The 24,287-nt window shown below is 41.8% G+C and overlaps 1 protein-coding gene across 3 annotated transcripts in view; it reads left to right on the forward strand.

Moving 5' to 3' along the window:
• HPSE2 (heparanase 2 (inactive)) overlaps nt 1-24,287 on the forward strand; it is a 772,172-nt gene that overhangs the window by 571,801 nt on the left and 176,084 nt on the right. For all 3 annotated transcript variants that reach the window (XM_055252704.2, XM_055252710.2, XM_055252697.2), the window contains one exon: nt 16,714-16,807. In XM_055252704.2, the coding sequence (XP_055108679.1) occupies nt 16,714-16,807 (94 nt within the window). The remainder of the gene's footprint in view (nt 1-16,713; nt 16,808-24,287) is intronic.

Consider the following 24,287-nt stretch of genomic DNA (forward strand, 5'->3'; position numbering starts at 1 on the left):
TGCCCGGCCGCCCCGTCTGGGAAGTGAGGAGCGCCTCTGCCCGGCCACCCATCGTCTGGGAAGTGAGGAGCGCCTCTGCCCGGCCACCCATCGTCTGGGAAGTGAGGAGCGCCTCTGCCCGGCCACCCATCGTCTGGGAAGTGAGGAGCGCTTCTGCCCGGCCACCCTGTCTGGGAAGTGAGGAGCGCCTCTGCCCGGCCGCCCCGTCTGGGAAGTGAGGAGCGCCTCTGCCCGGCCACCCATCATCTGGGAAGTGAGGAGCGCCTCTGCCCGGCCACCCATCATCTGGGAAGTGAGGAGCGCCTCTGCCCGGCCTCCCATCGTCTGGGAGGTGAGGAGCGCCTCTGCCCGGCCGCCCCGTCCGGGAGGAAGTGAGGAGCGCCTCTGCCCGGCCGCCCCGTCCGGGAAGAAGTGAGGAGCGCCTCTGCCCGGCCACCCCGTCTGGGAAGTGAGGAGCGCCTCTGCCCGGCCGCCCCGTCTGGGAAGTGAGGAGTGCCTCTGCCCGGCCGCCCCGTCTGGGAAGTGAGCAGCGCCTCTGCCCAGCCACCCCGTCCGGGAAGAAGTGAGGAGCGCCTCTGCCCAGCCGCCCCATCCGGGAAGAAGTGAGGAGCGCCTCTGCCCGGCCACCCATCGTCTGGGAAGTGAGGAGCGCCTCTGCCCGGCCACCCACCGTCTGGGAAGTGAGGAGCGCCTCTGCCCGGCCGCCCCGTCTGGGAAGTGAGGAGCGCCTCTGCCCGGCCACCCCGTCTGGGAAGTGAGGAGTGCCTCTGCCCGGCCGCCCCGTCTGGGAAGTGAGCAGCGCCTCTGCCCGGCCACCCCGTCCGGGAAGAAGTGAGGAGCGCCTCTGCCCGGCCGCCCCGTCCGGGAAGAAGTGAGGAGCGCCTCTGCCCGGGCGCCCCGTCCGGGAAGAAGTGAGGAGCAGCTCTGCCCGGCCGCCCCGTCCGGGAAGAAGTGAGGAGCGCCTCTGCCCGGCTGCCCCGTCCAGGAAGAAGTGAGGAGCGCCTCTGCCCGGCCACCCCGTCTGGGAAGTGAGGAGCACCTCTGCCCGGCCGCCCCGTCCGGGAAGAAATGAGGAGCGCCTCTGCCCGGGCACCCCGTCCGGGAAGAAGTGAGGAGCGCCTCTGCCCGTCCGCCCCGTCCGGGAAGAAGTGAGGAGCGCCTCTGCCCGGCCGCCCCGTCTGGGAAGTGAGGAGCGCCTCTGCCCGGCCGCCCCGTCCGGGAAGAAATGAGGAGCACCTCTGCCCGGGCGCCCCATCCGGGAAGAAGTGAGGAGTGCCTCTGCCCGGCCGCCCCATCCGGGAAGAAGTGAGGAGTGCCTCTGCCCGGCCGCCCCATCCGGGAAGAAGTGAGGAGCGCCTCTGCCCGGCCACCCATCGTCTGGGAAGTGAGGAGCGCCTCTGCCCGGCCGCCCCGTCTGGGAAGTGAGGAGCGCCTCTGCCCGGCCACCCACCGTCTGGGAAGTGAGGAGTGCCTCTGCCCGGCCGCCCCGTCTGGGAAGTGAGGAGCGCCTCTGCCCGGCCACCCACCGTCTGGGAAGTGAGGAGCGCCTCTGCCCGACCACCCATCGTCTGGGAAGTGAGGAGCGCCTCTGCCCGGCCACCTATCGTCTGGGAAGAAGTGAGGAGCGTCTCTGCCTGGCCGCCCCGTCTGGGAAGTGAGGAGCCCCTCTTCCCGGCCGCCCCGTGTCTGGGTAGAAGTGAGGAGCTCCTCTGCCTGGCCGCTCCGTCTGGGAGGTCTACCACGGAGGCCGGAAGCAATGTGGGAGCTGGACGTGGTGGCTCACGCCTGTGGTCCCGGCACTCTGGGGGGCGAGGCGGGTTGATCACTTTGGGCTAGGAGTTCGAGACCAGTCTGGCCAACATGGCGAAACATGAAGAATACAACAGACAAACCAACCAACCAACTCAATGACAACAAAACAGGTCTACCCTGGAGTCATACTCTAATTTTTTCTATTTTCCTCCCTTTCTGATCCTTTATCCCACTTTCTTTTTCTTCCTCTTCCTTCTCCCTCTTCTTTGTCAAATAGAGGATTGAGTTATTATCACTGATCCATATAAAGTCCCTCTCTCATTTATTTTAACTCCCACCCTCATTTCTATTCCCCGACTTCCCATGTGCAACCTTCCTAATATGTTTGATACGCATCTTTTTGTTTGTATGTATTTTTAGAAAATGTTTATTGTTTTTGTATGCAAAAAAAATTAATAAAAAAAAAAACTCAAATAGGAAACTAATGTGAAACCTTTAGGAAAGTCATTTTGTTTTGCTTTTCTCACATGTTGGATTTTATCCTGTTCACATCTGTTGGACAACATTCTACACAATGCAGTTTCACTGACTGAAATATAGTACCTTCATATGTGTTGAGGGGACACCCTATGGTATCATTTCACTGTGTCAAAGAAGAGACCTTGAGTCTTGGATGTGGAAAGGGCCTTAGAAAGCATCTTGATCCAAATGACACATGTGTATCACATGTGCCTTTATTCCTTACTCTTATAACCATGGCAGACCAAAGTAATTGATCATATTAACATACTAATTGACAATACAAAGTGGAGATTAAGGGTATTTCCCAGCACAACTGCAAAAGGTCAGTGTTGACATGCATGATGAGAATTTCATTAGTGGACTTCTGGTTTCAGCTCAAACATGAAAACAGGAAGTTGTTACTTGCTATTTATACAAGAAAAAGCTAAAATTTCATACAAGCAAAAACTAAACAAACTGATAATCAGTGACTTTTCTTGAATGCATCAGAGAATTGATGTTGCAGAGCAAACACCACCCTGAAATCTGGAGAGACAGGTGAATCCACAGTTACCACAAAAATTTGCTTAATAAGATCATAAACTGCTGAAGCCATAAGCTGGTATCAACACTTAAGTGGTAATTCCGATGAATTGCTGGAGACTTCGCGTGAACTAATTTGAGTGTAAAAACCTGGGAGCTGCAATCTTTGGCTCCACACTTTTGCGGGATCCAAAAAAGATTTCCTAGTAACTCTGTCGGAGAGAGAGAGTAAATCATTGTGAAATATGACCATAGCATTTTCCATAAAAAAAGCCAACTCTCCAAGCCTTATCCCAGACGGGAAAGGGCATTCCCCCCACTCTAGCCCTCTCTAGCCTTTCTGTCTTACATAGAGGGGGAAAGCTATACTACTGGGAAAAAATGGTGAAGATCATAGCCCAGAGACACGGGTCCACTAAAAGACTGAGATTTAACCATAAAGTTACAGAACACTTCCCTTCTCCCACAACTTACTGCCACACCAGCAGCATAGTAACAGTGAATACAACTGATAGAGTTCACCTAACACAAATTCTCTTTAAAGAGGAGTAATTAGGAAAGCCTAAAGTGAAGAAAAGAGGCATAAACAAGGATACTAGGGGGATTTGAAGCCTCTGGCATCTACAGATATAGCAAACACAGTCCAACTCCTTGCCCAAAACCTCACGCCAAAGGTCTTTTTCCTCAATTCCTGTTACCTAATTCAGCATGTCAGTTTTCAACAAAAATTTACAAAGTAAGCCAAAAGCAAGAAAAAACACAGTCTGAACAATGTATCAGAACCAGTCTTATATATGACACAGTTATTAGAATTACTAGATGGAGAATTTATGATTAATACATTAAGTGCTCTAATGGAAGTCTATAGACAACATGCAAAAATACATGGTTAATATAAGTAGAGAGATAAAACTCTACAATGGAATCAAAAGGAAATGATAGAAATAAAAAACATTGTCACAAAAATGAAGAACGCCTTTAGTAGGCTCATCAGTAGACTGGATACAGCTGATGAAAGAATTGGTGTGTTTGAGGATAGGTCAATAGAAATTGCCCAAACTGAAATTCAGAAAGGTAAAAGAATGGAAACAACAGAATAGCCAAGAAATGTGGGACAATTTCAAAATGTGTAACGTACACATAATTAGAATAGCAGAAGGAGAAGAAGGAGAAAACAGAGCAGAAGAATAATGAAATAATAATGGCTTGAAGTAATTCAAGTGTTGAAGTAATAATAGCAGAGAACTTTCTGGAATTAACGACAGCTATAAGACCACAGATCCAGGAAGCTCAGGGAACACCAAGCAGGATAAATTCCAAGAAAACTACAGCCAGGCGTATTATATTCAAACTGCAGAGAACCAAAGAAAAAAGAGAAAATATTGAAAAACAATGGGAAAACAATACCTTACCTAAAGAGGAACAAGGCAATGAAGTGCATTGATACGAAGCAATATGAACAAGGATCTGAAGTATCATAAGAAACAATGCAAGCATGAAAATAGTGGAGTGAAATCATTAAAATGTTGAAAAAAAAAAAACCTCACCAACCTAGAGTTCTGTATCCAGCAAAATTATCCATGAAAAGTGAAAAAGAAATAAAGGCTTTCTCAGACAAACAAAAACTGAGGGAATTTATCACCAGCAGACTTTCCCTGCATGAGAGATTGATAGAACCTTTTCAGGTAGAAGGAATGTGATATAGATCAGAAATGCAAGTCTACAAAAGGAAAGGAAGAGTGTCAGGGAAGGAATAAATTAAGGTAAAATAAAAATTTTATTTTCCTTATTTTAATTTGTCTAAAAGATAAATGTTTAATAATAGCCACAATGTACTGGGTTATTATAGCATATATATAAGGGGAATAAATGATAGAAATGAAGGGTGGGATAAATTTAGGATACTCTAGTATTACCTGTATTGCATATGAAGCAGTATAGGGTTATTTGAAGATACACTTAGATTCATTAAAAATGTATATTGGAAACTCTAGGGCAACCACATAAAATGTTTTAGAAAGAAATATAATAGTATACTAAGAGAGGAGATAAAATGTAATTATATAAAATGCTCAATTAAAACCAGAGAAAACAAAAAAAGAAGAGATTTAAAAAAAAAGATACAAAGAATAGAAAACACTTACAGCATAATAGATATTAATCCTAACTATATCAATCATCATTCTAAATGTGAATAGTCTAAATATACCAATTAAAAGACAAAGATTCTCAGGGAGGATATAAAAACAAGCTTAACCATATGTTGTCTACAAGAAACCCAATTTAAACATAAAGACTCAGATAGGTTAAAAGTAAAGAGAGAAGTACACCATGCACACACAAATCAAAGGACGGCTGAAGCAGCTCTGTTTCAGACAAAGCAGACCTCAGAAGATAAAGGGATAAAGAGCACCATTACATAATGACATATAGATTAATTCTCCAAGAATTATCCTAAACATGTATGCATCTAACAACAGAGGGCCAAAATATGTGAGGTAAAAACTGATAGAATCCAATTAGTTATTAGCCATCCTTGATCTAGGCTTAAAAACCTAGGTAGATGAAAGAAGACAAAAGAAGCTAAGTGACTTGCTTAAGGTGACAAGACTAATGATTGGAAAAACAGCTCTCCTAGCTCCTTGTCCAGATTGCTATCTAGTAGGTAAAAATTTTGTTTGAATAATTATTATCTTAGTTAATGCAAATTCAGACAGGATTAATAACCACTGGGTAAGAGAGAAAGAGTCCCCGTCACATTTTAGCCAAGATACCATTTAATTCAGCCTGGGCTTTGTGTGGAGAAGGCTGAACAGATGAAGGTCTCCAAAGACCAGTCATGTAGACCTTGTAGTTTTGCCAAGAAGGGTTGCACTGCCTGGAGAATGGAAGTGGTGGTTAAGCCTTGGTTTGCCACTCAAGTGACAGAACTCAGGAGATTTGGAGTAGGTGCTAGATAGTGGGAGATTGGGAATGGGCAGGGGGTAAAAACTGCTCTGTTGTGTTTCACTGACTGAGGTAGGATTGGACAGGTGGTGGTATAAAGCTAGTGAATCATGGGAGGTCACTTTAGGGACTTGGTGATTGAAAAAAGCAGATGGCTGAAAGGGTGTATGTGGGACTGGTTGTTGAATGATGAGGCTTAGTAGGATACACAGATGTAAAGAACAGAGGCAGAGAGGATGAGTTGGCTTGGGGGAACCAAAAGATCCCCAATGCACTATGTTGGTGTTTCCTAACTTATCTGGCTCTTACCTTCCTATTCCCTATTTTCGTTTTGTTCTATGTATATACTTGCTTCTACTTTAATTGTTTAAAATATGTGATGAGAATATATTAAATGAAATTTTATCTTTTTTGATCTTAATTTAGAAAGTGAACTATTGTTTCTTTCAAGGTGCGATTGCTTTTTATTTCTGTCTTTAATTAACTTTTAAAAATGAAACTATTTCTGGCTGGGCGTGGTGGCTCACACGTGTAATCCCAGCACTTTGGGAAGCCGAGGCAGGTGGATCACCTGAGGTCAGGAGTTTGAGACCAGCCTGACCAACATGGTGAAACCTGTCTCTACTAAAAATACAAAAATTGGCCAGGCGTGATTGCAGGTGCCTGTAATCCCAGCTACTCGGGAGGCTGAGGCAGAGAATTGCTTGAACCTAGTAGGCGGAGGTTGCAGTGAGCCAAAATCACATCACTGCACTCCAGCCTGGGTGACAGAGCAAGACTACATCTCAAGAAAAAAAAAAAAAAAGGAACTAGTTCTTTAAAGAGGATCTACCCTTCTACTTAACATGACTTCAAAATGATAGCAGTCGGCTTGCTTTCTCTTTGTGTTCAAACCAAATCTTTCCTCAATCACAGAGAAGAAGATAATATGCTGATATTTTTCTAATTCTCAGACTCTTTTTGGTTAGATAACCAAAGTGAATTTGTAGGAGATTGGAGGGAAAAAAATACGATATTTTAAGGTATCATTTCTTAAAATTCCTTGAAATTTTTTAAAAGAAAGGATGGTAAAGAAACATTCTGTTACAGAGAGACATGTGAAATTTTACCTTAGAATTATGACATTAGAATTCCTATTAGCTGAATAAATTTAACTGAGTCATCTATCAGTTTCAAATATTATATATTCTGAGCACTAGTTCAAGGAACTTAAATTTTATTTCCTGGTCCTGATGTGATTTGCATCATACAGAACTGACTGTCTCTCCCACTCAATCTCTTTCTGTTTCTCTTAACGTATATCTACACACATGCTTGTATGCCCATACATATATCTTCATGGTAAATAATCCCTTTAAAGGCTTTATATGGTGAGAACTAGCTTTTCTTTTTAAACAGAGAAGTGACAATTGTCATAAAAAGAATCATAGTGAGGTAAGATTTCCTTTCAGTGCAATATTCTCCACAGTGAGCATCCTTTAAGAAGGTATAGCTCTATGACATTGAATTTGCTGGGTGTAAAAGTTAGGTACAGGAACTAAAATATACAGGGTGTGGTGAGTGTAGGTAGAAAAGCAGTTTGATGTGTGTGTTGGGTTGTCTGGACATAAGAAACATCATGCAGGCTAGAGTTGAACCTCTAGCTTTTGTGGTGCATGCAAGTTAATGTGATTTCATATCCTCAGTGAGATACCAAATAATGAGAATGTCTCAATAAATCTACCTCAAACTACTGGCTGTCCCTGAGTGAAAACTAAGGTATCTAGAAGCCTAATGGAGAATATTCTATGTCTTCAAAAGCCTGCCTCCTACTGATATGTGACCTTTATTAACTGGCCTCCCTTCCAACATTCTAGATTCCATGTCCTTTTTGGTCATTAGTAATCACCTTGGTCACTGTGTTTTTACACCAGGCTCAGTATGTCTAAATATAGAAAAATAAGAATAATATCTCCCCTCATCAACTGTTCTTGCATGGTATTAGAATGAAAGTTATTATTCAGCCAATCACTGGTAGACACTTGGTCAATTCAAACTAGAATTTTAAGTAGGTTCTCCAGGCTAATCTTTTTAATTTTCATACAAGGACAGTTTCTTCTCAAAGGAAAACTTCTTTTATTATGAACTCTTGGTCAAGCAAATTGATTGGTATAAAGGTGTTTTGTTGGAATGAATACCCATATATTAGTTAATATAACACAAATTGTTTTAACAATTAAATCCCCACATTTCAATGGCCTGGCAATAGAAGTTTGCTTCTCACTAACGTGACAGTCCAATGCTGATGTACCTTGGGGATGGCCTCACATGTGGCCATTCCAGGACCCAAGTATTTACCATTTTGTGGCTTTTCCTCATAGACTTTTCCATTCAGCTGGCAATGGGGACAGACACTACAAAGAAGACATGGCTTCTTAATTTCTGCTGAAAAGTGAAAAACACCTACCTCTACTTTAGCCCTGAAGTGTCACATTATTTCTGCTCACATTGTTTTGGCATTCCCCTGCCTCTACCATGTAAGAGGGGCAAAGAAATGTAGGTTCTGCCTGGGCAGCTGCTTCTTGGCAACAGCTCAGCACTATGGAAGGGAAGCTCAAATTTTTGGTAGTCAGTAAACTATCTTTATCCTGTCCCAAGGAGAAAGCTCAGGTGAATGGGATCTGAAGTTCACCTCATGTGCCCTACCGTCTCTCAAGAATCGCAGCCTGAATTGGTTGCTATTCAATTCTATCATGGCTGAAACAGGAAGTACTACTGAATTTGGTTTTAACCCAGCATTTCCTAAACTTATGTGACCATGGAGCCCCTTTTTCTTTATATAACAATTACTAAAACACTTTGAAAAAGTTTTTTGCAAAGAAAAGAATAGTTTTACCACCTCCATGCTTTTACTTATCTACCCCGGTTTTTGCTTTTGTTATTGTTTTGGGTTGGTTTTGTTGTAATTGTTTTGTTTTCTTGAGAAATTTGCATTTAGTTCAATATTGTTTAAATTTGGTTGAAGTAAGCAAGACTAAAGGCAGTTGAAAAACAATTTTACTTGATTATAGGACCAATGAAGTAAGCATGGTGCTGTATTGTTGGGACACTTGGCAGATCAAAGTACAAAGGGAAAAGGTTTTGGTGTCTGTTACTTAGTACCTATATGATCTCTGGTTTCCTATTTACTAATACCGTGTGAGCTGTAGTTTCTAATCTGCAAAATAGAGAGTGTTCATGAAGACTAAATGACACTATATGGAAAATAGCTAGCAAATAAGAAGGAACTTAATATATGTAAGACTCCTCCCTTCCTCTTTCTCCTTTCTATTTTCTCCTAGTTAGTAATATACTAACTTAATTATAGTTCAGTTGTGCTATTCTGCCACGAACAATGACAATTACATGAAAAGAGGCCAGGGAAAGGATGTGGCAACAGTATAAGCAACCCCTAATTTACAAACACTGAATTTTTTAAAATACTGCACATAGATGGTTGGGTTCTGGCAACTTAGACCCTATCATTCCTGTTATTAATGACTCATAATTTAGATTTACCATGAAGCTAATGAATTAAGCTTCAGACCCCTCTCTTGCATTGATTCCTATGAGTGCTGAGAGTTGTAGGATGTTCTAGGTGGTAAGGAGTAAGGGGATGGGGGCAGGTTGCTATGAGGAAGCATTATGTAAACATTTCTGGTAAATTGCTTGAAGAGCTCTCAGAAGAAAGGAACTCAATTCTCTAAGTTTCTGGGAGTTTGTTGTGATTTATTTTGTCATTCGATATAAATACTTACTTTTGTATCTATTATGTGTTTTGTAGTTTAAAAAATGCTTTCTAATTTTTTTTTTAGAGAGTCTCGTTCTGTCACCCCACGCTGAGTACTGGTGCCGTAATAGCTCACTGTAACCTTGAATTCCGTGGCTCAAGTGATCCTCCTGTGCCACTACACCCAGCTAATTTTTTTATTTTTTGTAGAGACGAGGGTCTCGCTATGTTGCCCAGGCTGGTCTCAAACTCTTGGCCTCAGGAGATCCTTCCACTTTGGTCTCCCAAAGTGCTGTGACCACAGGCATGACCCACTGTGCCCAACCTTGTTTTGTACTTTTGATTTCCTCTTCTTAAAGAGGGCCCCACAACTTGTGTAAGTTTCAGACCAAAAGCACATGGATCCACTTCTGCCCACAATTCTGGTGCCATCACCTGCTGCTATTCTGAAAATTTTTAGAGGTCCCTCCCTAGAGCCCGCTCCAATGGCTGAAGCTGCATATGATTTCCCTACCCCTTTCCTTTCCCAGCTTCCTGTACACCTCTCCTTAACACCGCCAGGATCAAGATGATTTGAGCCTCTGCCCACACTGAGTGCCTCTCCACATACAACTCTGGATATATGGGGAAAGGGGTCTTGGCTTGAGGCGCAGGACCCAAAGTGTGCAAAGAGTTAGGAGAGCAAGAAGATGAAGAAAATGGAGCCCTTGGCATAGCACTTGAATCTCGGTTGGCTCATTGTGGGTTAAGTCATACAGGCACTCATTCTTTCATTAAAGACATTTGCCTTTAGTATTGCTCACAACTCTGACCTTTACCTGTACTACTTTTCTATAGCATTTTTCCAGAGTACAAACTCTTTCTTACTGAACTATGTCCATTTAGTAGGTTAGATGATTCCTGTATAGAATTATTTGAACTGGTTTAAGAAAACCAAAGAAACATCTGTATTCTGTAGAACCTTTCTTTGTAACAGTGTTCATTTCATCTAAGCTTTCCTGCCCAAAGCAGTTCTGAAACACAGAATAGAAAGGTTGACTTTTTTTGTAACAGTGTTCATTTCATCTAAGCTTTCCTGCCCAAAGCAGTTGTGAAACACAAGATAAGAAGGTTGACCCATTGCAAAGAAGATGAAAACTAATGTAGCCTCAGAAAAAAAGCTTGATGGCAAGTGCTCAGCAGGAACCCAGGCTGAGGGCCTTTGGAGGAGGGGCAAGTGCAATTTATAAAGCCTAAATACTCAAATCAGCCTTTCTCCAGTGTTTGCTTCCAGGTGGCAGAATAGGTTTTATAGGTCAACAGGGTTTTTCTAATGATTATCCAAGCTTCTCCCCCTTCAGTAGGGAAGGCCCCGATTTTCTGGAATTACCTGCCCAGTCAGCAGGCTGGGTGTTAGAATTCTGAGCAGGCTGCCCCTCCTCCTTGAAACCAGCAGGGAGCAAAATAAATCCGGAAATTCCTGAGCATTGGGAAGCCCTCACTAATGCAATTACCTGAAATAAAAGAAGGGGTCAGATAATAAAGGGCAAAGGTTTTTCCTTTTAAAGTAAAGGGCCAGGTAAACAAAACCAGCTGCCCCTGGAGCCAACAAACTCTCCTCATTAAATGTTTTAAAAGCCTAATGGGCATAAGTGGCTAATTGTAGTATAATCCTGAAGACTGAATCTAGGGGCCTGATGAAGGGGGTCATTGGGATGGGAATGGGGTTAAAACTTGGCTGACAGAGACAGGAAGGAGGTGAGCTCTGCTCCTGGCAGAGGACCTCTAAATGGCCAGAATGAAATTAAAATAAGAGTAAGATGCTTTGACTGGGAGTCTCTAATCTTTCTGACAGTATCCCTGTGAGATGGGCTTGGATGTCTCATTTGGAGCAATTTTAAGTTTAAATGCTAGTTGAATAGGATCTGGAATACAGATTTATTAAAAAACTGATTATGGGAAATTTTATGTTTATTTACTATGAAAAACTGGAAGAGTATGCAGCAAAATGTTGCAATGAACTTCTCTAGGTGTTGTGCTTATTATACTGTAGGTGATTTTCCATTTTCCTGTTTCTATTTTGTTCATGTTCATTCTCTAATTCATCTACAATGAGCATGTAGTTCTTTTGTAATAAAAATAAAGGGCAACACCAAATAAAATAAGATGACGATTATTGTACTGGAACTAAAATGTAAAATTAAGGGGGACAGGAGAGTTAGTGAATACATTGATAAGTGGTTCCTTTTACTTTGTATAGTCTGCTATCTTTGCCACTTCCCCAGATATATGCTTGATATGACCTGCCAATCTAGAGGCAGGAATGAATTGCTGGCATTGGGCGAGACAGACCTTTTGACCCTGTATTAATACAAAAGTTTCAACTTCATTGCCTTTGTGATAGTTCCCAGAAAGGTTATTTCTGCACAGCCTTTCTTGGCTTTGGTTTTTAGTGGAACAGCTCGACCACTTGTGGTATGATCTTAAGTGATGCCGAATTTCAAGAGAGCTTGGAGGATGACTATGATTTACCTAAAAGTGTCAGTCTAGGTAATTCTAGACCATTCTGCCAGGGTGTTTTGTTTTTTTTGTTTTTTTTTTAAAGAAAAAAGAAAAAAAAGAAATCACCATTATCATCATTTTTAGCAATTTATTCTTACAAAATGGTCACCACAGACTACTCCATCTCCTTCATGCCCAAATATAAATGATATATTTATGTTGAACCTATCACCACATGCAACTACCATCAGAGAACCAAAGCTCTGTAACTGGGAAGAAGCTTTCAAATAGCCACAGATTGTTGATGCTGAGTGTTTTCTTAGAAGCTTCACATTTACAATGGGTAAGTACAGTAAGTTAGTTGTCCAAGAATATCTAAGAAAAAGGTTTAGGTATTGATAAATTCATACCCTATGGATTTTTGTTTGTTTGTTTTTGTTTTGTTTTGAGAAAGAGTCTTTCTCTGTCACCCAGGCTGGGGTACAGTGGCACAATCTCGGCCCACTGCAAGCTCCGCCTCCTGGGTTCACGCCATTCTCCTGCCTCAGCCTCCTGAGTAGCTGGGACTACAGGCACCCCCCACCACGCCCGGCTAATTGTTTGTATTTTTAGTAGAGACGAGGTTTCACCATGTTAGCCAGGATGGTCTCGATCTCCTGACCTCATGATCCACCTGCCTCAGCCTCCCAAAGTGCTGGGATTACAAGCTTGAGCCACTGTGCCTGGCCATACCCTATGGTTAAATGATCCCCCCTCTTAAAAGTGATACTGAATTCTGGGTGACCAAAGTTCATATTTCCATAGTACAATATAAATGTGGGTTTAAGTTTGCAAATGAAAGTTGCTGAAACTTCTCAGTATAATATGAGGATTCCTTTGACATTCAAATGTGAATTGGACTCAGACTGAAGTTATTAAAAAGATGCTATGATCATCAGGCTAGAGGAGGAAGGGGTCCTTAGCTGGGTCAAAGGTAAAGGCAATGCCCAGGGCATATTTTAGAAGCATTTTAAAGGGTCTCTGACATCTCTATTAATTTCCCTTATTCTCTTGAAGAGCTCATCTGCAGCCATGGCTTTGGCTATTACTTATAACCTGAAAAAGACCCCCACGTCAACATTTCTTGTCTCAACTTTTCTCTGTACCTCTTTCTTATATCCCCAGCTACGTGGTATATAGTTCTTTCTTGATATTCTGTATACTTTTGATATGTCAGACAGTATCTTTCATCTCTCTTAAAAATTGTATTCCTGTATGACTAACCTACATCTATTTGGCAACAGTGTTCTCCAAGGCAATCTCTCTTATATGTTCATGGTCATAAGTGACTCCCTTCCTCTCTTTTACCCTCTATAGAAGCTTTATTTGTTCTTCCTTCATGGCTGCTCGCTTTCACTTTTCTTGTTCCCTCCCTTATTTAGACCCAGATCATTTCTTGCCAGCACTATTGAGATAAGACAACTTTGTTTATTGGTTTCCATGCCTGTATCTCCTCCCACTCCAATCCAATTCATAGCCCACGGAAATAGCCCAAGATCACCTGAGAATGATTGGATCCAGCTTGTAAGGTTAAAACTGGGGACAAGAATAGGCTAAACAGGGCTGGGCGCGGTGGCTCATGCTTGTAATCCCAGCACTTTGGGAGGCCGAGGCGGGCGGATTACGAGGTCAGGAGATCGAGACCACAGTGAAACCCTGTCTCTACTAAAAATATAAAAAAATTAGCCAGGCGTGGTGGTGGGCGCCTGTAGTCCCAGCTACTCGGAGAGGCTGAGGCAGGAGAATGGCGTGAACCCGGGAGGCGGAGCTTGCAGTGAGCCGAGATCGCGCGCCACTGCACTCCAGCCTGGGTGACAGAGTGAGACTCCGTCTCAAAAAAAAAAAAAAAAAAAAAAAAAGAATAGGCTAAACAGCTTAAGCCAAGGTTACTGTATTTCATCTCCCATGTATCACATGAAGGAGCAATTGTACCATTTCTGGGTTCAAGAAGATAGAATGCTAGCCATTGAGAGGAAGTAACAGGGATCAGATTTCAGCACCATGTCAGAAGAGCTTTTCATCAATTAGAGCTGTGATGCAGTGAAACAGTCCTAGTAGTGTATGACAGTGAATTCCTGTCCCTGGGTATGTTCAAGCAAAGCCAGAAAATCACTTCTAAGGGATATTGTAGCAAGCTTACATGCTTTAGGCCAGCTGACCAGTAAGGTCTTTTCAAACTCCAAATTTTTACAACGTAATCACAGCCATCTCCATCCCTGCCTCTGCCTCACACTTGCTGGGAATCCAGCGTCTGTTCTTGATGCTCTACACTTTCCTCACTCCAAGTTCTACAGTGGATAGCGTGCTCTCCTCCAAAGGGATGCTTCCCTGCCCATCCCATCCCATGGCCTTTCAGTGTCAGTTTCTGCTGCCTTGGGCCGTTAAGTAATCTGAACAGGGTAGATCTGGTTATTGAATAGCTTTTATATGACAGGTCCCGTGCCCAGCATTTTTCCTTATGTGATCAGTACACCAACCCTGTGAAAATACTATAGATTTGGATTTTTTAAAACCCACTTTAAAGAAGGGATTGAACCAAGGTTTTCTAACTCCAGATTCTGGGTACTTCAGAAAAGGAAGGAGGAAAAGAATGAAGGGACCCTCAACCATGGGCCGCAGATTGGGGTAGGCTAGGGAGGTTCTTCACAGGAAATCCTACCTACTGAAAAATTACATCTGGAATTTTTATCTCAATAAGTATTAAACTATATATGTTGCTAACAAAAATTATAAATACTGATGTGTAATGTAGTTACTGGGAACTGAGAAAAGAGGAAAGTGTAATATATTTGATTAAATAATAAAAGAATAATTACAATGCATTACTTGTCAAATTCCTGGTCACCATATAATATAGTAGCAAGTATTCATGTCCTCAAATGTGTGTTAGATTAGCATTGCATAAGTTATTTTTAATTTTAACACTACTCTGTCTCAACATGCCTGGCTTTCATGTAGTATGCCATGTATCTGATCTTTTTTCAAAAATCAGAGGTGCTAATTAAGAAGTACTACTATGAACAGATTATGAGATAGGATAATGGACATGGATATGCCCAGCACTGTGTGTTGCACATAATAAATGTTTATTGGATCTGATTCTGGCATCTATACAAGGGATGAGGCAAAGGACATGTTATTATTTTATTTCCTGATATTAGTAACCATCAAAACTTTTCAAATACATGTACCCCCAGCACAGAAATTCCACTGTTATAGTATTCTATATTTACACATAACTTAATTAATCAGTCTCCTATTGTTTCTAATCCCATCTTTGTGAGGTGACAATTAGGAAGAACTAAAAGTTGTTCAGTCCCTACTGTATGCCAGGAACTTTACATTTGTTATCTCATTAATTCTCAAGCCTGAGGAGAAGATATATTATCCCCCATTTAAGAATTTAAAAACTGAGGCCCATAGAGACTACATAACTTGCCCAAGATCATATAGTTATTAAATACCAGATCTGGAATTTGAACTCAGATATTTCTGGCTAAAAGCCAAATTTGCTCCAACATTCCAATGGTTTAAGCACTGGATTCTATGGAAATGTCGTGAAGTGGTAAGTGAGGCCAAAAGGAAAGCTGAGTGGGTAGATCATCTACCACCCTTACCTCAACTAAAGCACCTGCCTTACAATAAAACAAAAATTTAAAAATGAACCATTCCAATGCATCACATGTTGGTATAGCAAGTTTACATTGAAAATAATTTTCACATAGTTCTATAATATGTAGTGATGGGTGGCTGCTTCTTAAAAATGAAATAAGTTATCATTAGTCAACAACCAAGGATAACTTAGTGGATTGGAAAAGGCACCCAGGAATCACAAGCATTTAGAAATTGATTGAATTCAGAACTTTGCCAAGATGGGGGTAAGGGAAGGTCTGAGGTAATGAAGATCACCTAACCCTGGGTCAGCCTTAGCTTAATCTTCAGCAAAGAGTCTCACAAAGGATATCTCCACAAAGCTGGATGGGCCTGTTTTGGTCAAATATTTACAACATAGTGTCAACAACTTAATGTTTCATTTAAGCTAAGAAAAACCTAACCAAAACAAAAACCAATGAGTATCAAGTGGTTACTATTTTAGGAGAGGGCTCTTCCACCTTTGTGCGAGTTTGTTCATTCATTCTGGGGGTAGTAGGCAACCACAGCATATTTTGGTAGTAGGCTGACTACAGAGTGTTCGCCCACAGAATAAGCTGGAGACTCACTCCCTACACTAAGTCAGATTTTTGCTTTGGTGTTTATTTTCTTATTTAAAGGTATGGAAAAATTCATTAAGATGATTGAGTATTCTTTCAAACCTCTTACATACCTTTATTACTTTAAGGTGGGATTAGCGATGGGCATGGGATGGGTGTTACATTACTTTCCCAAGGGGAAAAAAAAAGTATTCCTCATTATCCAATTTGTATTATGGAATTTCCATCAATTCCGGCAAGTAAGCAATGGGGTTTCATGTGACAAATCTGAAAAAAATAACAGTATTAGCCCACAAATAGCGGTGGAAATGGAGAAGATAAAAAGGTTATTATTTGTTTGAAAAGTACCCAGGTTCAAAACCTTTTAGAATATGAGAGCCCAAGTGGAACCCTGGTTTGTTTCCTCGGGCAACAGAGACCTCGGGCTAGAGAAGTGTATTTACAGTCCCTTGCTTGAGATTTTATCTGATTCTTATTTTATTTTTATTCCAGTTGCTACATTGATGGCCGGGTGGTCAAGGTGATGGACTTCCTGAAAACTCGCCTATTAGACACACTCTCTGACCAGATTAGGAAAATTCAGAAAGTGAGTAAAAGTATCCTGGGAAGAAAAGGAGTGATTCTGGGGGTAAGACAAGGAAAAAGACAGAGTCCCAGCTGGGCCTCAGCACTGTGGGAACCAGGGTAGAAAAATAGGAAAATAGTGCAGTCTAGATGGACATGGTCACAAGCTCCCCATCACAGTTGTTGCCTGTCATTTATTGTTTTTCAAATTGAAAAGGGTCTGTGTGTGCCATATCAAGGTTTAAAGCATCTCTTTTTTTTTTAACTAATTTTTTTTTGAGATGGAGTCTTGCTTTGTTGCCCAGGCTGGAGTGCAGTGGCATGATCTCAGCTCACTGCAACCTCTGCCTCCTGGGTTCAAGCGATTTGCCTGCCTCAGCTTCCTAAGTAGCTGAGATTACAGGTAGAAACTGCCATGCCCAGCCAATCTTTATATTTTTAGTAGAGATGGGGTTTCACCATGCTGGTCAAGCTAGTCTCGAATTCCTGACCTCGAGTGATCCACCCACCTCAGCCTCTCAAAATGCTGGGATTACTGGTGTGAGCCACTGTGCCTGACCTAAAGCATGTCTATTTTAATATGAAGTATTTGTTTATAGTTTGCTTCTTAATTGTGAGTTTCATAAGGGAAGAATAGATTTACTTGATATTTTCTTTTTTGGAGGGGTTTATTTTAGGTTACTTTAAGGAGAAAATGATTATATTCATTCAGTGAAATTCCAGTCTGGGCACTGGCAATTCTGAGCCATATTTACACTGTTCCTAGGTGTCTTAGAATTAGCCAAGTAAGATCTTAATTTTGTAAAGTTGAGAGGAAAGCTATATTATATTAAGCAATTGCATGTAGGTGCTATCAGCACACCTTTGGTCAGTGATTCTCAGACTTGAGTACAATCAAAATCACCAGTGGTGCTCACTGAAGTTTCTAATTTCGCTCCTGATGTTCTGATTTAATATGGCTGAAGTGGCTCCCAGAGGTCTCTATTTTTAATAATCTGTCAAGTGATTTTCCATAATGCCAATTATGGATCACATTTTGAACTACTGGATTAGTTAATTCTAAATTGTGAGGATCTTACATCTACAATTGTCATGGGCCTCTACAATATATTATTATCTTTTGTTGCCCAGTTAAGGTTCTTTTCCAGGGAATGGGGACCCTTCAAATAGTTTGCTATTTCTTGAGCAGATTAAACAAATCTTTGCAGAAAAATTGTAACAGGTAGGCCCTCAATAAATATGAGATGAATTAATAAGTAGACAAATGAATAGCTCATTTATAGCTCTGAAAGGAAATCCTATTTGAATAAATCATAGAACATCAGTTTTGAGAGCTAAAGTGGAGGTCTTCGCCTTTTTTGTGTTCATCCCAATGTCATACTCAGATTATAAACAGCCTCTGGAATTCTCTTGTTCTCAAGAGTTTAATAGGCTGAGAAGCCTCAGAGCTTCTGAACTACTACATCCCAATCTGATCCCTCCAGGGATCAGGTGCATTGGCCAGCACCCTTATCTGTCACTGCCTTCCACTAGGCAAAGCCTAGGAGAACTAAATGATTTGAAATATTTCTACCAGTCCCTGTTTGACATTCATTTAGTGAAAAATATTCACTGAACATTTAGCGAGTACCTAAGGCAAAGTGTCAGATGCTGGGGATACAAAGTGGTATAAGACATGGTCTCTGCCCTCAAGGTAAAGTAAGTTTTAACACTTTCAGCAGATTGAAAACATATTACCTAATGTAATAGAATGTTAACCTATTGAATACTCTAGCTTTCTAAGCACATTATGCTAATCTGATATTACATATTGCCCTCTAGAAGGAGGGAAGAATTTTCTGTCATTAATTCATTTGTTTATTGCTTCATTCAATAAATATTTATTGAGTGCTTACTATATTTAGACACTGTTCTAAGTGTTTATATTACAATAGTGTACAAGATAGTCAAGTTCCTATAGTTTTGGCTTTTCCAGTCTTGAGTTTGATCAAAGGGCTGTTGTTGGAAGTAAAATGATTCAGTTCTATCAAGGCACTGAGAGTGAAGGTTCTAACTGTGCTCATGTTATTATTTAAGTATAGCAAGTGGCTGTAGGTTAGAACTAAGACAAAGGTGTTGGAAGTTAGGTTCTTTCCTTTATCCCCACTTCCCATTACCCTCCCCCACTGCATATGCCTTAACCATATGAACCAGTTTGAAAACTGAAATAACTTACCTCCTGATTTATCCAGGGCCCAAGAAACTTAAGGAAAAGAGCTAAAACCCTGTGTACAATTGGTATTCAGATCTTTAAAGACAAACCTAATGGACTTAGAAGGGGAAGGGGAAGTGATGTCACAGGGTGGAACAGTAGAGCCCCTGAGAGATGATGACCTATATGCAGAAAGCAACTGGCAGGGAGGGCTAGACTTAGCAGCAGCATCTGAACTTACCTTTTGGCAATTGCAAACAGAACATGCCCAGGGTCCCCTCAAGCCAGGGCTCCTATTCTGATTATCTCTTGCTGTGCAATAAATTACCCCAAAACTTAGTAGCATAAAACAGCCATTTATTAAGCCAATGCATTTTATGGGTCAGGAATTCTCAAAGGGTACAGAGGGAATGATTTGTCTCTGCTCCATGATGTCTGAAGCCTGAGCTAAAAGACCTAAAGGCAGGGATTACTGAAAGGTTAGTATCTGGGACCATCAGAAGGCTTGTTCACTCCCATCTCTAACAGGCGATGCGGTATCACTTTTCCTAACCTACCCTCAGAAGTCACAGGGCATCACATTAGCCATATCCTATTCATTGAAGTAGTCGCCAAGACCCACCAAGCTTCAAGGCGAAAAGAAATAAACTCCTCCTTTCAATGCGGGAGTGGCAAGATTCTGGAAAAGCATGTAAGACCAGAAATGTTTTTGCAGTCATTTTTGGAAAATATGATCTTCCACAGTTTCATCCTCCCTGTTTCATTTAGTAGGCTTTAAGTCATTTCCCTGTTTTTTTCCCCTGATTCTCTTTAACAAAGTTCTTGCCAGATACTGCCTTAAGTGAATGTATGCTAGAGGTGTTGCTAGATCACAGATTCCCTGAGATTTGAACCACTGGATAGACTTCTCATTGGCTAAAGCAGTCTGGACCCAGTTGTTAGGGCCTCCAAGAGGAGAGTCTCTCTCACCACAACCCAAGGTGTGCTAAGCACTGGCCTTCCCTGGGGACATGAGAGCTAGGAGACTAGACCAGGATCCCCAAAGTTTGATTGTTGAAATGCTGCTTTGACTGTTCCTGAAGTCCCTGGTGGGTGGGGAGGAGGGTTCTTGGGAATTACGGTCCAAAGTGCAAACTAGAGAGCACTAGCCAAATGGCTTTCTTGCAAGTTCCTCAAACCATTTCAGAGATGGGCCAAGTTAGGTTTTATGTTTTTTTAATTTTTAATTTTTTGTGACAGAGTCTCGCCCTATCGCCCAGGTTGGAGTGCAGTGGCTCAATCTCGGCTCATTGCAAGCTCCACCTCCCGGGTTCACACCATTCTCCTGCCTCAGCCTCCCGAGTAGCTGGGACTATAGGTGCCCACCACCACGCCCGGCTGATTTTTTTGTATTTTTAGTGGAGACGGGGTTTCACCATGTTAGCCGGTCGGTCTCCTGACCTCGTGATCTCGTGATCTGCCCACCTTGGCCTCCCAAAGTGCTGGGATTACAGGCGTGAGCCACCACACCCTGCCTTTTTTTTTTTTTTTTTTTTTTTTTTGAGATGGGTCTCACTTCGTCACCCAGGTTGGAGTGCAGTGGCGGGATCTCACTCACTGAACCTCAGCCTCCCAGGCTCAAGCAATCCTTCCACCTCAGCATCCCGGGTAGCTGGGACTACAGGCACATGCCACCACAACTGGCTGATTTTTGTATTTTTGGCAGAGACAAGGGTGTTTTGTTTTTTTTTTTTTTTTTTTTTTTGAGACAAAGTCTTGCTCTGTTGCCCAGGCTGGAGTGCAGTGGCGCAATCTCGGCTCACTGCAAGCTCCGCCTCCCGGGTTCACACCATTCTCCTGCCTCAGCCTCTCTGAGTAGCTGGGACTACAGGTGCCCGCCACCACGCCCGGCTAATTTTTTTGTATTTTTAATAGAGACGGGGTTTCACCATGGTCTCAATCTCCTGACCTCGTGATCCACCCGCCTTGGCCTCCCAAAGTGCTGGGATTACAAGCGTGAGCCACCGCGCCCGGCGGAGACAAGGGTTTTACCATGTTGTCCAGGCTTGTCTTGAACTCTTGAGCTCAGGCATTCCACCCACCTTGGCCTCCCAAAGTGCTGGGATTATAAGTGTGAGCCACCGTGCCTGGCCTTCCAAGTAAGGTTTTATTGTCTATATACCTAGAACCTTCACCCCAAAGCTAGAAATGTACTTTGTTTCTTCTCTCTTTGTAGAAGTGAAGTCCTAAGGACCCCATTAGGCCCACAGTGGTAGAAAAGGGGCAGATTTTTCACCAAAATGACACCATGTGGGAGTGGCTTGATAAATCACTGGTAAGGCTGTTTGAATAGGGTATTAAGCCCAGGATTTGAAGTCTGATGGCCTGGCTTAAGTATAGCTGTGTGACTTTAGGCCAATCACTTACTTGATTTCTCCGATGTTGTCTCTTTGTTTGTAAAATGAAGGTGCTAAGGATACTATTCTCCCTCCCTCTTAGGTAGATTAGGAAAGTCATGTGAGAAAGCCCTGTTTTGTTCAATGTTATCGAATGCTAGTTCTTATTGCTATTATTATTGTTGTTATAGTTATTATAGCTATTTTTAATAATTTCTGTGACTAGAGAAGCTTTACATTACCTTTGTCCTCAACTTGTTCTTTGCTTTTTCTCCTCTTTCCTCTTTTTTATGAACTCTGGGGAATATGATAGGTGATATTTTTGGCACCTGAAAGACAATGACTCAATTGCTAAAAACAGCTGTGGTTTGCAAATTTGGACTGCCACTTAGAGAAGAATTCTCAGTTTTCTGAGCAGTGGGCGAATTATCTGGTTATATGAAAATCTACATGATGCATTTGAAAGCCAAATAGAGACATGTTTGAGCAATGTGTGGACAACTCACCCCTTTGGATGATCCACACACTCTTTCCCTTTCATTAGAATGATGGTGATCATGTGTACATTGGGAGATGAGTCAAAGGAAAGAGTTGATAATCTAAAAATACAGGGAAGAGTCAGATGGGAAAGTGAGAAAGTTTAGGACACAGTGCAGATGGTATAGTCTGGATAGCTGGGCTGACTCCAAAACAATGACTTAAGAACCAAGAAGAACCACTTTGGCTGAAGTCATTTGGAGTCTGTGATTTGTGTCTTCATCTCCTAGAGGAATCAGAAGAGGAAATAACACTTTATGATATTATTTTCAGTAATTCAATAAGCACAGAAAGGAGTTGGTGAAATCCCAGTCATAAAGGAAGTGTTTCCAAAAGTGTTGTCCATGTTATTGCACTTTGAATACTAACTAAACTCAACAATTGGCTCCCCCAATATTTGAAACATTTCTTCCTCCCTTCCTTTTTCCTAAAATTATTTTTAATTGACATATAATAATTGTACGTATTTATGGGGTACAGAATGGTATTGCAATACATGTATACAATGTGTAATAATCAAACTACGATAACTTGGCTGGGCATGGTGGCTCACGCCTGTAATCCCAGCACTATGGGAGGCTGAGGCAGGCAGATCACCTGAGGTCAGGAGTTTGAGACCAGCCTGGCCAACATGGCGAAATCCTGTCTCTACTAAAAGTACAAAAATCAGCCGGGCATGGTGGCAGGCACATGTAATCCCACCTACTCAGGAGGCTGGGGCAGGCGAATCACTTGAACCCAGAAGGCGGAGGTCGCAGTGAGCTGAGACCGCGCCGTTGCACTCCAGTCTGGGCAACAGAGCGAGACTCTGTCTCAAAAAAAAAAAAAAAAATCAGAATAATTTACACATTTATCAGTTCAAACATTTATCATTTCTTTGTGTTGGGAACATTCAAAATCTTCTAGCCATTAGAAAATGTACAATAAATTATGTTAATTATAATCACCCTACAGTGCTATCATACACTAGAATGTATTTCTTTTATCTGGCTGTAATTTTGGATTTGTTAACCAGCCTCTTCTATCTCTACTCCCCACCCTTCCTAGCCTTAAGTAACCACTGTTTTACTCTCTACTTTTATGTGATCAAATTTCTTAGCTTCCACATATAAGCAAGAACATATGTGGTATTTATCTTTCTATGCCTCACTTATTTCACCTCACCCAATGTCCTCCAGGCTCATTCATGTTGCCTCAAATGACAAGATCCCATTCTTTTTTTATGGCTCAATAGTATTCCGCAAATATATATGCCACATTTTCTCTATCCATTCTTTTTTTTTTTCTTGAGATGGGGTCTTATTCTTTTGCCCAGGCTGGAGTGCAGTAGTGCAATTATAGCTCACTGCAGCCTTGAATTCCTGAGCTCAAGCACTCCTCCTGCTTCAGCCTCCCAAGTAGCTGAAACTACAGGCCCACACTACCACACCTGGCTAATTTTTTAATTTTTTTGTAGAGACAGGGTCTTGCTGTGTTGACCAGGGTGGCCTCCAACTTCTGGTCTCAAGTGACTCTCCTGCCCCAGCCACCCAAAGTGCAGGGATTACATACCTAAGCCATCACACCTGGCTCCGTTCATCTGTTGATGGACACTTAGGTTGATTTCATAACTTGACTATTGTGACTAGTACTGCAGTGAACATGAGAGTGCAGATATCTCTTTGGATACTTATTTTCTTGTGGATACATACGCTGTACTGGGATTGCTGGATCATACAGTAGTTATATTTCTAGCTTTTTGAGGAACTTCCATACTGTTTTCCTTAATGGATGTCCTAATTTACATTCCCACCAACAGTGTATAAGAGTTCTCTTTTCTCCATATCTCACAGCATTTCTTACTATCTTCTTTATAGTAGTCATTCTAACTGCCTTCATTTCCTTCTTTCTTCCCTTCCTTCCTTCATTTATTGACTATTTGTAACATTCTTAGAATTTTCCAGGTCCCTGAGAATAAAATGGTGGGCAAGACTGACGTGATGCTTGTCTTCATAGACCTTATGGTCCAGTGGGGAAAACTGATAATTAAGCAAGGAACAGTAATAAGATGTTATGATTCCTATTACAGGACGCTATAGGAGTCCACAGTGGGAAGTACCCACCTTAGTTTGTGAGGGAAAGGAAATCAGGGAAGTCAGAGAAAGTGACATTGAGGCTAACACCTAAAAGTTAGACTCTCTCTAATTTATACAGTTTTTCTTAGGGTATGATCAGAGAACCACTGGTGGTAGACATGTATGGATAAAGGAATGGTTTGTATGGTTCGTCATATGCACATGATTATTCATTTATTATCATTGCTTATGATTGTTTATATTTAATAAGGATCAACTCTTTTGAAATCTCAATAAATGCAGTGACATTATGCCACTTCTCCCAATATATTGTAGTTGCAGGAC

This window comes from Symphalangus syndactylus, chromosome 2 (genome assembly GCF_028878055.3).
Source record: "Symphalangus syndactylus isolate Jambi chromosome 2, NHGRI_mSymSyn1-v2.1_pri, whole genome shotgun sequence".
Classification (NCBI taxonomy): domain Eukaryota; kingdom Metazoa; phylum Chordata; class Mammalia; order Primates; family Hylobatidae; genus Symphalangus; species Symphalangus syndactylus.